This window comes from Chelonus insularis, unplaced genomic scaffold, assembly GCF_013357705.1.
Source record: "Chelonus insularis isolate UGA/USDA-ARS -01 unplaced genomic scaffold, ASM1335770v1 contig_44_pilon, whole genome shotgun sequence".
In the NCBI taxonomy this organism is placed as follows: domain Eukaryota; kingdom Metazoa; phylum Arthropoda; class Insecta; order Hymenoptera; family Braconidae; genus Chelonus; species Chelonus insularis.
Window position 1 is genome coordinate 326655 of NW_023276585.1, and position 11408 is coordinate 338062.

An 11408-nucleotide genomic window follows, 5' to 3' on the forward strand; every position below is an offset into this window, starting at 1 on the left:
GATTATATAATAAATTGACTGTTGGAATAAAAGTTTTTAAAGTTAGAATGGATGATTGTAACGTATGCTGGAAATAATTATGTAGATGGATACCATCAGAAAAAATGATCTACATTTAAGAGTAGTGAAAAAGAGAGGGTGAGATATTTGGGGGCGAAACACAGCTGAACACAATGGTATTATCCCATTCTCATTGCGGCGAAATAACATCTGTACATTAGATCACTATAAAAATCGGTCGCCATTGCTAGTTAACAATGGAGTACCCATTGAAATCTCGTTCGTGGAATACGATTCAAAGGTTTCGTCATGGTTCCCAAATGTGTTGATGGTGGTTGGTCGCGCAAACCCAAGCGGCATTTGAGAGATATTGAGACATCAAGTCGGTAAATTTGTATGTAGTGGATATAATAATAAAAAGAATAAAGAAGTAATAAAGAAAAAGAAGTAAAAAGCATATTAAATAAAAAAAAATCACTCTGATGAAATGTACGCGGGGGTTAGTAAAAACAGTTGGTCGTAACAAAAGAGAAAAAGAGAGACGAAACGTCTGAGCATCGCATCAGGTATTGTATTCGTTTATATTAGAAGGCTTTTAAATAAAAGAGTAATGTATTGGTTGGTTGCATTTACACTCTTCTATGTACACATATGAACTTCACGTATACATTATCGGTTCTTTATCCAGTTTTACATGCAGCGAGAAAGTGAAGAAGAGAATCTGAGAGAGGGAGGAGACGAGGAGAGGAAGCTGTTGGAAACCTAAAATACATAGTAGACTCTAAGTGAGATGGAGATCATGCCAAGGTATATGCCCTTTCGGATACCATCGGGAACTAGCTGCTGCAGATATAAACTCTTAACATCTTTGTGGGACGTCAGAGATCCGCCAATGAGCAGCAAGAACGGGCGTGGTCCGGGACATTCGAGGGTTACGTTTGGCGGAAGCCTCGGGGTGGAACACTGTGGCACAGTGTTTTATTTCGCGTAAATGTTGGAGGGGCTGTTAGTTTCACCGTCATCCCACCCCACCAAGTATTCCCCTCTCTTTTCCCACCCTCACCTCTCACCGCCGACGCCTCCCAGCTACCTGAATCTGATCCCATCGTGATGCTGCAATTGTTGACAACGACTAAGAGACCTCACGAGTCTGTTACTCTGGCATTTCGTCCGGAACGATCAACCGGACCCTTTACTATCAATCCCTCGGTACAGTGTCCAAGTGTGCTACAGTTTATCAAGATCACTGTAACTCTTAAACATTGTTCATCATCATTACTTATTGATACAGTTATCAAACCAGTGTATTTATTTCACCCCGGGTAAATAATCTCCCAACCAAGTGTTAGTCGTTGGTTGGCTGGCAGTCACGACGAATGAGACATTGCGACATTGCGCGGGGTAAGCTTTGCGCATATCCCGCTGCTTGGACAATTGAATCGTGGATTTGAATTTCCAACGAATAGTCAATCCCAACCAGTGCATCATGCATTCTCGTCAGAATAATCTTACATTATTCCGGATTTCTTATGATTAACTGTGCAAGTGTCGTTCCGTGATTCACATCATTTATTAAAATATAACTTACATCAATAACACTAGAATCAAAAATGTCTCAGTGAAATTAGACTTTGTAAGTCATAGTAAAGTGATTGAGTAGCAGCAATGTCTTTGCCAAGAGGAGTTGGTCTTGGAGTAGATGTAGGTCAGTTGATGCAACATCAACAACAACAGCAGCAACATCACGTGTTACCTGCTGCGTTTTTTCTGCGTGCCAGTGCTGAACGTTATCAAAGAACACCAAAGTGCGCGAGGTGTCGCAATCACGGAGTTGTGTCGGCCCTCAAAGGGCACAAACGTTATTGTCGATGGCGGGATTGCGTTTGTGCTAAATGCACCCTTATTGCAGAAAGACAACGTGTCATGGCTGCTCAGGTATGTCATGACGTTTATTCAATATTTCATCTTTGCCTAAAATTTTCAATCAAAAACTACTTCAACTATTCTACATTGTCCGATTGCTGCTCTGTAATTCAGTAAAAGTTGATGCAAAAATAATCAACGAAACGAGAACTCATTCTTAAAAATGATTTCGAGTGTTGCTTTGATTAAAATGAAAAAAACAACCCCGCCTTTAAGAGGATTTAGCATGCAAGAATTACACTTTTGTAATTCAAGTCCTGGGACACAGTAACTGGTAAAAAAGGGGGCAGGTAAAGCTCTAGAAGAAATATAACCAGCCTATCGTGTCACATTACCAGCCTCTTGGTACACAACCCTGATGTTTTTGCCGGGAAAACTAGACTGGCAACCCTCCTTTTGATACACACTCCAAGCATTCCCCTATGTTACATTATGTATACATGTACATTCTTTTTTATTTTACCAATGCGAAAAATGACACCCTGTCATTGATATGTTAGCTGAGTTTTATTCGTTTATACAGTTAATATAAAATTTGATTCAATAATACTCTCTAATAATAGAGATACCGTTGAACATTTTGGAGTTTTTTTCATACTGAAGTGTAATTAATTAACAGGTCGCATTAAGAAGACAACAAGCCCAAGAAGAGAGTGAAGCAAGAGAGTTGGGTCTCCAATTGCAGTATAATAATGGTAGTTGTCCAACTGGTCCTGTATTACCTACGACTTCTGCAGCTGCACCTACAACCGGAAGCTCACCCCCACATCCAACTCACGTTCCGAGTCCAGCTGGTCTGGCAATTGCTGCTGCAGCAGCACAGATACAAACTCAACTTCATCAGCAACCAGATTGTGGTCTTCTTCAACGAATTAGAGTACCACAGGATGATTATCGGCCTGACATGAAAACAGATACCAATTCGTTAGGATCACTTTCAGGTAAAACATTGATTTTACTAACAACTGAATTAAACAGAAAACGTATGTTATTGCGTAAAAGCTCATAAACATTGTCCTCAATTCAAGTATGCTTAAGATGCAGGTGATTATTAAAAAATTGGCATAAGTGCGAGTACTTGCGGGTCTGCACGCGCTTACTCTCAAGCTAGAAGAACAAGGAGCCAAGAGTCTCGAGAGCGACGTGTACTAGAGTATTAAAAAGCGATCCAAAACATTAACGGTCTTCTAGATGAGGGGTATTATTAAAAGAGCTCTGCTATTATTTACTCGGCCTCGTGGCTTTAGCATTTGTTCTGACACTTCTTAGCCATTTGTTCTTCGACATGAACTTTGAATTAGTAGTTAACGTGTGGCAGTATTTTTTGGTCGCGTGTCATTATCCAATTGTTGGCAGTTGAAAGTGAAGTGTTAGTTGAGAATGGAAATGAAGTGTTAAGAAGGAAGAAATCGTATTTTTCCATTTTTAGTCTTGATTTTTTTTTAATGCTCGAGACAGTGCTCAGTGTATAGATACCAAGCGAGAGGCAGAGAAAACTTAACTGAAGAAGTTTAGCAGTAATTGAATTTCTCGGGCCAGTGCCTCTTGAGTCGAGGGAAGAAGATGGCTGGTTGGTTTTAGTACTCGGTTAGATTCCTGCGTTATATACAGGTATATCATCTGTATATATATAAATGTAAGGGTGAAAGACAGCAGAAAAAAAATGAAAGATATTGAGAGGTAGTATCTATATAGGTAAGAGAGAAACTTGGACGATTCCTTCCCCATCGTACGATACTTGAATCGTGAAATCTCATCTTATGTATTCAAACGAAGATGGATACCGAAGTATAGAGACTTGGTATGGCCAGAGGGAAATTGTCCAACATGTACACATTCTTTTCACATACAGAGGTTTACTAAAAAGGAATCCTCTTGAGTTTAAGGTCATCCAACTTTGGACTTTACTCGTTTTCTATAAGAACCTGGAGACTGGTGTCTACCACCAGAAGTTTCCATGCTATTCTGTCGCGTAGAAGTTAATCTTGAGTGTATATGCAAGTCAAGAGAGTCTCCTCGTTTATTCCAAGATCTGTGGATATCACTTTGCTTCTTTAGTCATCGGCCATTATGCTCCTAACTTATTCTATGCTCAAGCAGGAAACGAGCCACCCAAGAAACTTTGTTCTATAAGACACTTGTTTCCGTATACCTGTTAGGGACATCAGGAAATTGTTTTTCTCATATAATGACACATCTTTAATCAATTCATACCATTTTCCTTTTCATTTTATGTCAAATATTGATATTTTTATGATGTGAGTCATTGGAGATGACTTTTGAAGAAAGTGAGTTGATCAGTATGTTGGAAAAAAATTTTTTTTTAGATACATGAAGTTATTTGGTTGTACGTATAGAAGATAACAGTATTTATGAGAAGTTAACCCTGGTGCTAGAATGATGAGGGTGTGCATCAACGTTCGTATGATGAACCAAGTACTTTGTGCTTATGTTTACCTAGGTGTACTCACGCGTGCGAACCCATAAGAGCACGTTTCCCGCAAGTGTTTGAACTAAACCTTCCTATACATCACCAACTCATTTACAGTCACGTTACTTTTCGTGTTTAATTCTGAAATATATTTACTTTAACGATTCTTTAAGTTAAATCTACATACTACAGCATCAATTTTACAACATTCCTTTTTTTTTCAGTATAAAATCTAAATATTTTTTAAAAATAATTAAATAAAAAACTCCTTGGAAAATATTCATAGAAGATAATATTTTTGGAGTTAAAATTTTGATGAAAGAATTTTCCTTGAATGAAATATTTTAGGATAGCTTTTTATTAATGGTAGAAAAAACTTTAAACTTATTTATAAATATTTTCGATGTATGCAATACAATTTAATTTATTCAAAGCCTATAAAAATTTGAAATTAGAGATTAGAATATTAACTTGCATCATTTTATATTGATACATGAAACCACCGGCACTTCTTCAAGAATAAATGAAATACGTTTAGTGAAAAACTACAAGTTGAAAATATTTTATAATAGGTTTCCTTCGTGTTAGTATTCATTTTAATTATAAAATTGAGTAATTAAAAATGAAAAAATTTTTAAAGGCTTGATAAAAATAAAGAATAATTTATGGTTGCACGAGAGTTGAGCGAATACCTCGAGAGAAAAATATCGAAAAGAATCGAGACGACGTGAAAGCATCGAGAGGTTAACGCCATTCGCGGGGAAACTTAGGAACAAAAGCTAGAAGTTGGCGAGAAACAATTAAAAACGTTTTGCTCGATCGCTTCCACACCCCCGACGCTGAAGTCTTTTTTTCTCTCCTTCTTTCTGTCGTAGTAAAAACGGCTTAACCTGATTACCCTACACCCTTTCGACGGCAAGAGGAAGAAGTGAAGAAAAAACCCAAACACCCTGATGTAAGGAGGGTGGAGAAGAACAAAGAATAAATCGGCGACGATTTAATGACTGATCGTGCTGTTGCTTGCTCTGTTGCTGGCGTTTAGAGCTGTTGCATTAAATTCTATACTACACCTTAGACTTTCGCTCATTTCCTACTCTTCAGCCCTTCCATTTCCCTCGTTGCTTTTTCCTAGCGTATCGATACGTGATAATGAGATTCTTTTGTCACTCCTGGAGCACCTGGAAATGCTTGCTAGCACATCGAGTGTCCATTGTACGTGACAAATTCTCCATCGTAATTATCACGTACTTATTATTACAGTGATAGAAGAAATTATTTTTTTGGATTAATCAGTTGATTTATTTCCAATTTTATTCATCAAGTGAATCAATATTTTTGTTTTACATAAACATTAAAAATAAATAATCTTTTTAAATTGAACTAATGATTTTTTTTCATCATCAATTGTCTTAAAACATGTCTGAGCATAATTATTGTATTCTACTTATTAAACAATTGATGCTATTTAATTTTGCAATATTCATCAATTGATTATACTTGGAAAAGAATCTCTAGTACAAAGTATACGTGATGATTGAATAAAAAAGTTTCTCATCAATGTATCTCGCGAGTTATCACCTTATTTACGGTTTACGATCGCGTCATAAACCAAGTTGTTTTATAGCAATATCAGTTAACAATAGAGCTTGATAATTCATGAGCCATGTCTGCAACAAGCCGCGAATATCTCGGGCATCCATAAGCCACACGGCTTAGTAGCTTAACCGCAGGGTTCAAAGGGGAATGATCCCTGAGGGTGTATCTGCGAGTGAGAAGTGTGACGCCTCGTCTAATTTATCACCTCGGGAACTTCCCTCTTTTTCAAGTCTTTCGTTAACTAGAATAATCATGGGACCAAACAATAGAGTCTATTGGGAAAAATAAAGATTAAAGTTGCTCATTATGTGCAAGTGTTGAATTGAGTTGGAGACAAGAGTAGACAATGACATATGAAGGAGACTCATCTAAATTTATAGGCGATGTTTCGTGTCCTCCACAGTTACCCAGAGCTGTGTCCTATTGCTCCTATTCTCTATTATGCCGCGCAGCAGCTCGGATGGAGCACCAGCTAGGCCGGAAGCTCAATATCTATATGCCATTCTAAATTATTCGGCATTGTCCCACGTTGATTCCATTGTCCGTGTCTGTCTCCACCGTGCGAGATACGCGATGCGCCGCGACGCCGTGCTTGTGGGGCGTATCCCTCTCCTCTTGCCTCTATTACACTAGAGAATGTGTGTATGTCCTCAAGCGTATGAATACACATATTCGAGCACTCGTTTGACCCTCGAGCTTGGATTAACATTCACGCACATGAGGGAGTACTAGGGATGAGAGAGACAACGTTTATATATCCTCCCTGGTGCACTTATGTTGAGATATACGTCGGCTTTATCCGTCTGATGCTTGTCCGAGAACACTCTCTTCAGTTTATAAAACTCTCTGCTAGTTGTTTAGTGACATGTCGCTTTGTTCTTTTATTTCTATTTTATTTTTACATCGTATGGTAGACAATGTCATGTTCCAAGAGTCGCCAAGAGCTTGTGGAGTCATAAACAGAACCTGAAGTTTCTTCTCAATCCCCCCTAATACTGATGACGTAAAATAATGTGAGCTTCTCTTATATTCTTCAAAACATTCCAGAGATTATTAAGATATATATTATGAGGCTGCTTGTCAAGTATATGCAAAAATAAACTTTATTTTTTAGGGTAATAGGTATTATGATGGAGAATCTCATAAAGAATGCCCCCAAAGGGATGTAAATCGTCTGTAATCGAATATAGAAAATGAGGGTGGAATTTCGGAGGTCGAGTATATAATCGTTGGACACTCTTGTATAAAATAGATGATAGAACATTTACGCTTCGACGCTAGTAATACATTTCAACGCTTCAGAGCATAATAATAATAATAATCTAGAAATAGACACTTATGGCACGTTTAATAAAGTGTCGCCGCCGGCTGACTCCGTTCATGAACATTATGAGAGATCACGAAGAATGACAAAAGCGAACGAGGTCAACCCTACTCACATTCTTTACATTTTTCTTTCGCAAATTGTTCTACTAGTAATATATGGTCGACAGTTATTACTGTTTCATATATAAAAAATACTCTTTAACAACTCAATACACCTTTTTTCATCATTAGTTGTTTTTCTATGCTTCATTTAACTATTACAAAATGTTAGTTCAGACTAATTACATTAAATGTACTTATCTAATGATACTTCAATATTTGTTAATCAAACAAACTAAAGACTTGTATTTTTTTTATTTATACAAAAAACTATATTTTATCAGGGTGTTTTTAAATATGAAATATTTAGACAAATGATAATTAGCATTTCATCATTAATTCGAATTTTATTGATTCATCAAAACATATTTAATACCAGGTTGAATAGAGTATAAAAATGGAAGGTAAAATTCTAGTATTGAATAAAATACTATCCAGCATAAAATTAATAATATCAATGAAATGTGAAGCAATTATAAGCTACATTATATTTGAATGAGTATAGAAAATCAAACAAATTTTATTTGAATGCTTGAAGACTCACTTTTCTTGAAATAAAAATAAATACGTTGGGAGAAATGAAATCGCTTAATAATCACTGCAACCCTTCGCTAATTTAAATTATCGCAAGAGTTTTGTCCGAAATAATTGCTAGCACACGAATGTTTTTATACAAAAGCGTTTTTACACCAATTGAACGTACCAATATCCCAGAGTTTTTGAATAAAACGGAACTTGCAGAACCATACGGGAAATTGTGAGCTTTTAATAGCCTTGCGATTACTGTGCGCTGATACATTGGTTGAACCGGGAAAAGAAAAAGAGAAATAAAGAGAGAAAAAAATTTCAAGAGCCGGATAACCCCGCTATTCCGAGGCTCTCTATCGCTGGCCGCTCGTTAAAAGTTCCAACGTCCGTTTACTATAGATTGATAGAGCCGCGAAATGTAGCCAGAGTGGTTGTATCAAGTGGCTAATACGAGTACATGTACATACAAAAAGCAACGCGTGTTACAAGAGCACTGAAGAATTTCTATTATGTTGTGCTCTACCTGCCACAACCTGCAATGTATATACACTGGCAAGCGGATCATAATAAAGATGCTGAAGAGAATAAATGAGTGAGAGATGATGGGAGGAGGTAGACCAAGAGGTACATATTATACGCACGAAGTTACCCGCAAGTGCACGTGTACACGCACTCTCTAGGATAATGGTCGTGTTTCAAGTGGCGGTGGTTTAACTTTCAAGGACTATTAACGATAGTATAGCATATAACTTAGCAATGGCACGAGTATTCGCCCTCTTCTTGCCTCGTTAGCGAGAATCAGTCGAGCGAATCTCATGAAATGATCTGGGGAAAACCCACCGACCATTGTCCGTTATCATCCCTATAAGATACTTGTCCTCATTTTTCCATTCATCCTAATACCAAATTTTTTTCTATAAACCATCCCACGTTTACACAATCTATCAAACTCACATTCAACTCTTTGTCTGATGTTTTTGCTTCAACACTGATTTTATTTCTCTTCATTCACCAAAAAAATTTTTTTTTCTTACAATCAAGGATCCAAACGGCCGAGACTAGCAGTTCAAGATTCTGGAAATGATGAGGATCGAGATTCTGATTCTGGTGCTGAAGCAAGAGGCTCTTCTACAGCACGATCACGCTCCCGATCGAGATCTCGTTCACGTTCTGCATCACGTTCTCATATAAATGTATCCAGTGGTCCAAGTTTGATAACAGAGACTGATCATGTGATTGGAATGAAGAGAGAAAATAGTATCAATGAGTCAGATGATGGTAGTCCTGAATCTGGTAGTCCAAGTCCAACGCATACACCTCCTTTAACTCCAGCCTTAACACCTCAAAGAGTTGACACGCCAGCTCCAGAGAATCTTAGCCTGCGAAAAACAATTAGTCCACCACAAACACCTACTCAAACAGTTCTTCAAGCTGTTGATCTCGTACAACCTCGACACAGTCCACCACCATCATCTTTAGCGGTTAGTAATATTTTTATTTGTTCAAAAAATATTATTACACACTACTGAAACTAAAATAACGTTTTTGATGATTCATGAACAAATAGATTCATTTGTGTCACTACATTTATTTTATGAAAAAAATTTAAATGAAAAATCAATGTTGAAATAAAATTGAATAAATAGGATTTTAATTCTTTTAAGAAAAAATAAATTATTTTTCATGTTTATGGTAGACTGATGTTGATCGTTAAAATGTTACAAGCAGGCTGCAGCAGCCGCGGCGGCTCACTTCTCACCTTATGCTCCACTTTATGGACCTGCAGCAAGTTCACTCTACTGTGCCCCAGCTCTCTACCAACATCAACATCATCATCATCACTTGGCAGAACCTCGAGAAATCCAAATGCAGATGCAAATGCAAATGCAAAATGTCCAACAACCATGTGGCATTCAGGTTCAACAACAACAACAACAGCAACAGCAAAGGTCCCCTGTCGATGTTTTATTGCGAGTTTTCCCGGGAAGACGTCGGGCAGATGTTGAAGCACTTCTGCATCGTTGCAAAGGTAAATTTATTCATAAAAAGTTAAATTTAAAAATGTTTTTCATCCAAATTGAATTTTTGGATATAAAATATCTCTAAAAATTTTTTTCATCCAATTGAATATAATTCACATGAATACACATAGAAAAAAATATTAATTTCCAGCGGAAATATTTGTTAAATGAATAGAGAAATATTCTTTTCTTCATTATAATTATTTGTATGAAAAATTTTAGGGCACGATATCATTTTATTGATGGAAAAAATATTTAATCTAACAAAAATAAATTTTTTCCATTATATAAAAACATCTTATTCGAACTCAATACATTTTTTTAAATTTATTTATTAAAAATAAAAGTTTATTCGCAAAATATTAAATTGATTATCGAGCTCAATTTATAGTCCGTTGAATTTCTGTATTAAAAATTTAAAAATTTCATGAAAATAATTTTTTTGTTTAGGTGATGTTGTATCTGCGATGGAAGTTTTAGTTTGTGAAGACAATCTCCAACCAAAGTCAGCATTTTCTCCCCTTGCTGGAGCCTTGGCGTCTGCAGCGGCGGCATCAGCAGCTTCAGCATCAGCTAACGCTTACGTATCACGAGCCAGTTATTGTGGTCCAAGTCCACCAACTCGTCACAGATTCTTAGCAGCCCCTTACACTGGTACGGGGTACCTGCCCACAGTGATCAGGCCGCCGAATCAAACTCATGCAAATGGAACTGGGGATGTATACCGAGAAACAAGTCCTGATGATGCTAGTGACAAGACCAGTTACTCTGAGTGACCTACCGAAATAATTCATCAGATTACGTGGTCTTACCCCTAGTCTATGGAGTATATGATGTAATAAAAAGTGAACAGTGTTATTAAATCAAATTTAAAACTTTAAATAACCAAGACTAAATGTTATAAATATTTTGAAAAGACTCAATAAGCCTTCTGAGGATCATGTAATGATATACTAGGCATTCAGTAATGCCGAGAGATATACTTTATGTGAGTAGTTAATTCCGTATAAAAAGACTAAGTAGCATTTCATAGATAAAATTATATATATTATATATAAATTAAGTATACTCGAAAGGTGTAATAGAGATGATGAGAAATTATGTAAATAAGTGCAGATTGTAACCTGAAAGAATGATTAAATTTTCGTCTATCAATTAATACTAGAACTATGCAATTGAATAATGAAAATATATAAATATAAAATTATTTGAAAAAATTATTTGTATAGAGCAAGTGCAACATTTAAGATACCAAATCTTTCAGAAACAGGTAAAGAAAAAAAGTTGAAAATTTTCTTCTGGAGCACATATGATTGTGCGAAAGATCTTTATTGTATAGACCGGAAATCCTTAATAAACCAACCATCGATATATTTGATCTATCATTTGAATGACAAGTTCAAGTAACCAATTTCTCCCTTAAATCATCCTCTCCACTGTATCCATCAAATGTTTCATGAAGCGAAAGTAAAAGTCTTGTCGAT

The 11408-nt window shown here is 36.4% G+C and overlaps 1 protein-coding gene across 1 annotated transcript; it reads left to right on the plus strand.

Moving 5' to 3' along the window:
• The first annotated feature begins 1147 nt into the window (after window positions 1–1147).
• Window positions 1148–10754, plus strand: dmrt99B (doublesex-Mab related 99B). Its single transcript, XM_035088214.1, has 5 exons — window positions 1148–1935; window positions 2543–2864; window positions 8945–9381; window positions 9632–9932; window positions 10375–10754. The coding sequence occupies exons 1-5, from the start codon at window positions 1666–1668 to the stop codon at window positions 10698–10700; spliced, it is 1656 nt and encodes a 551-aa protein (XP_034944105.1). The 5' UTR covers window positions 1148–1665; the 3' UTR covers window positions 10701–10754.
• Window positions 10755–11408: the final 654 nt, after the last annotated feature.

Bases quoted from the DNA above. Each gene is read 5' to 3' on its own strand.
- dmrt99B (XM_035088214.1), top strand. From the start codon at position 1,666: ATGTCTTTGCCAAGAGGAGTTGGTCTTGGAGTAGATGTAGGTCAGTTG. The intron at 9,382-9,631 runs GCGGTTAGTAAT...TGTTACAAGCAG, and splicing joins GTCCACCACCATCATCTTTA to GCTGCAGCAGCCGCGGCGGC. The intron at 9,933-10,374 runs GTAAATTTATTC...TTTTTTGTTTAG, and splicing joins ACTTCTGCATCGTTGCAAAG to GTGATGTTGTATCTGCGATG.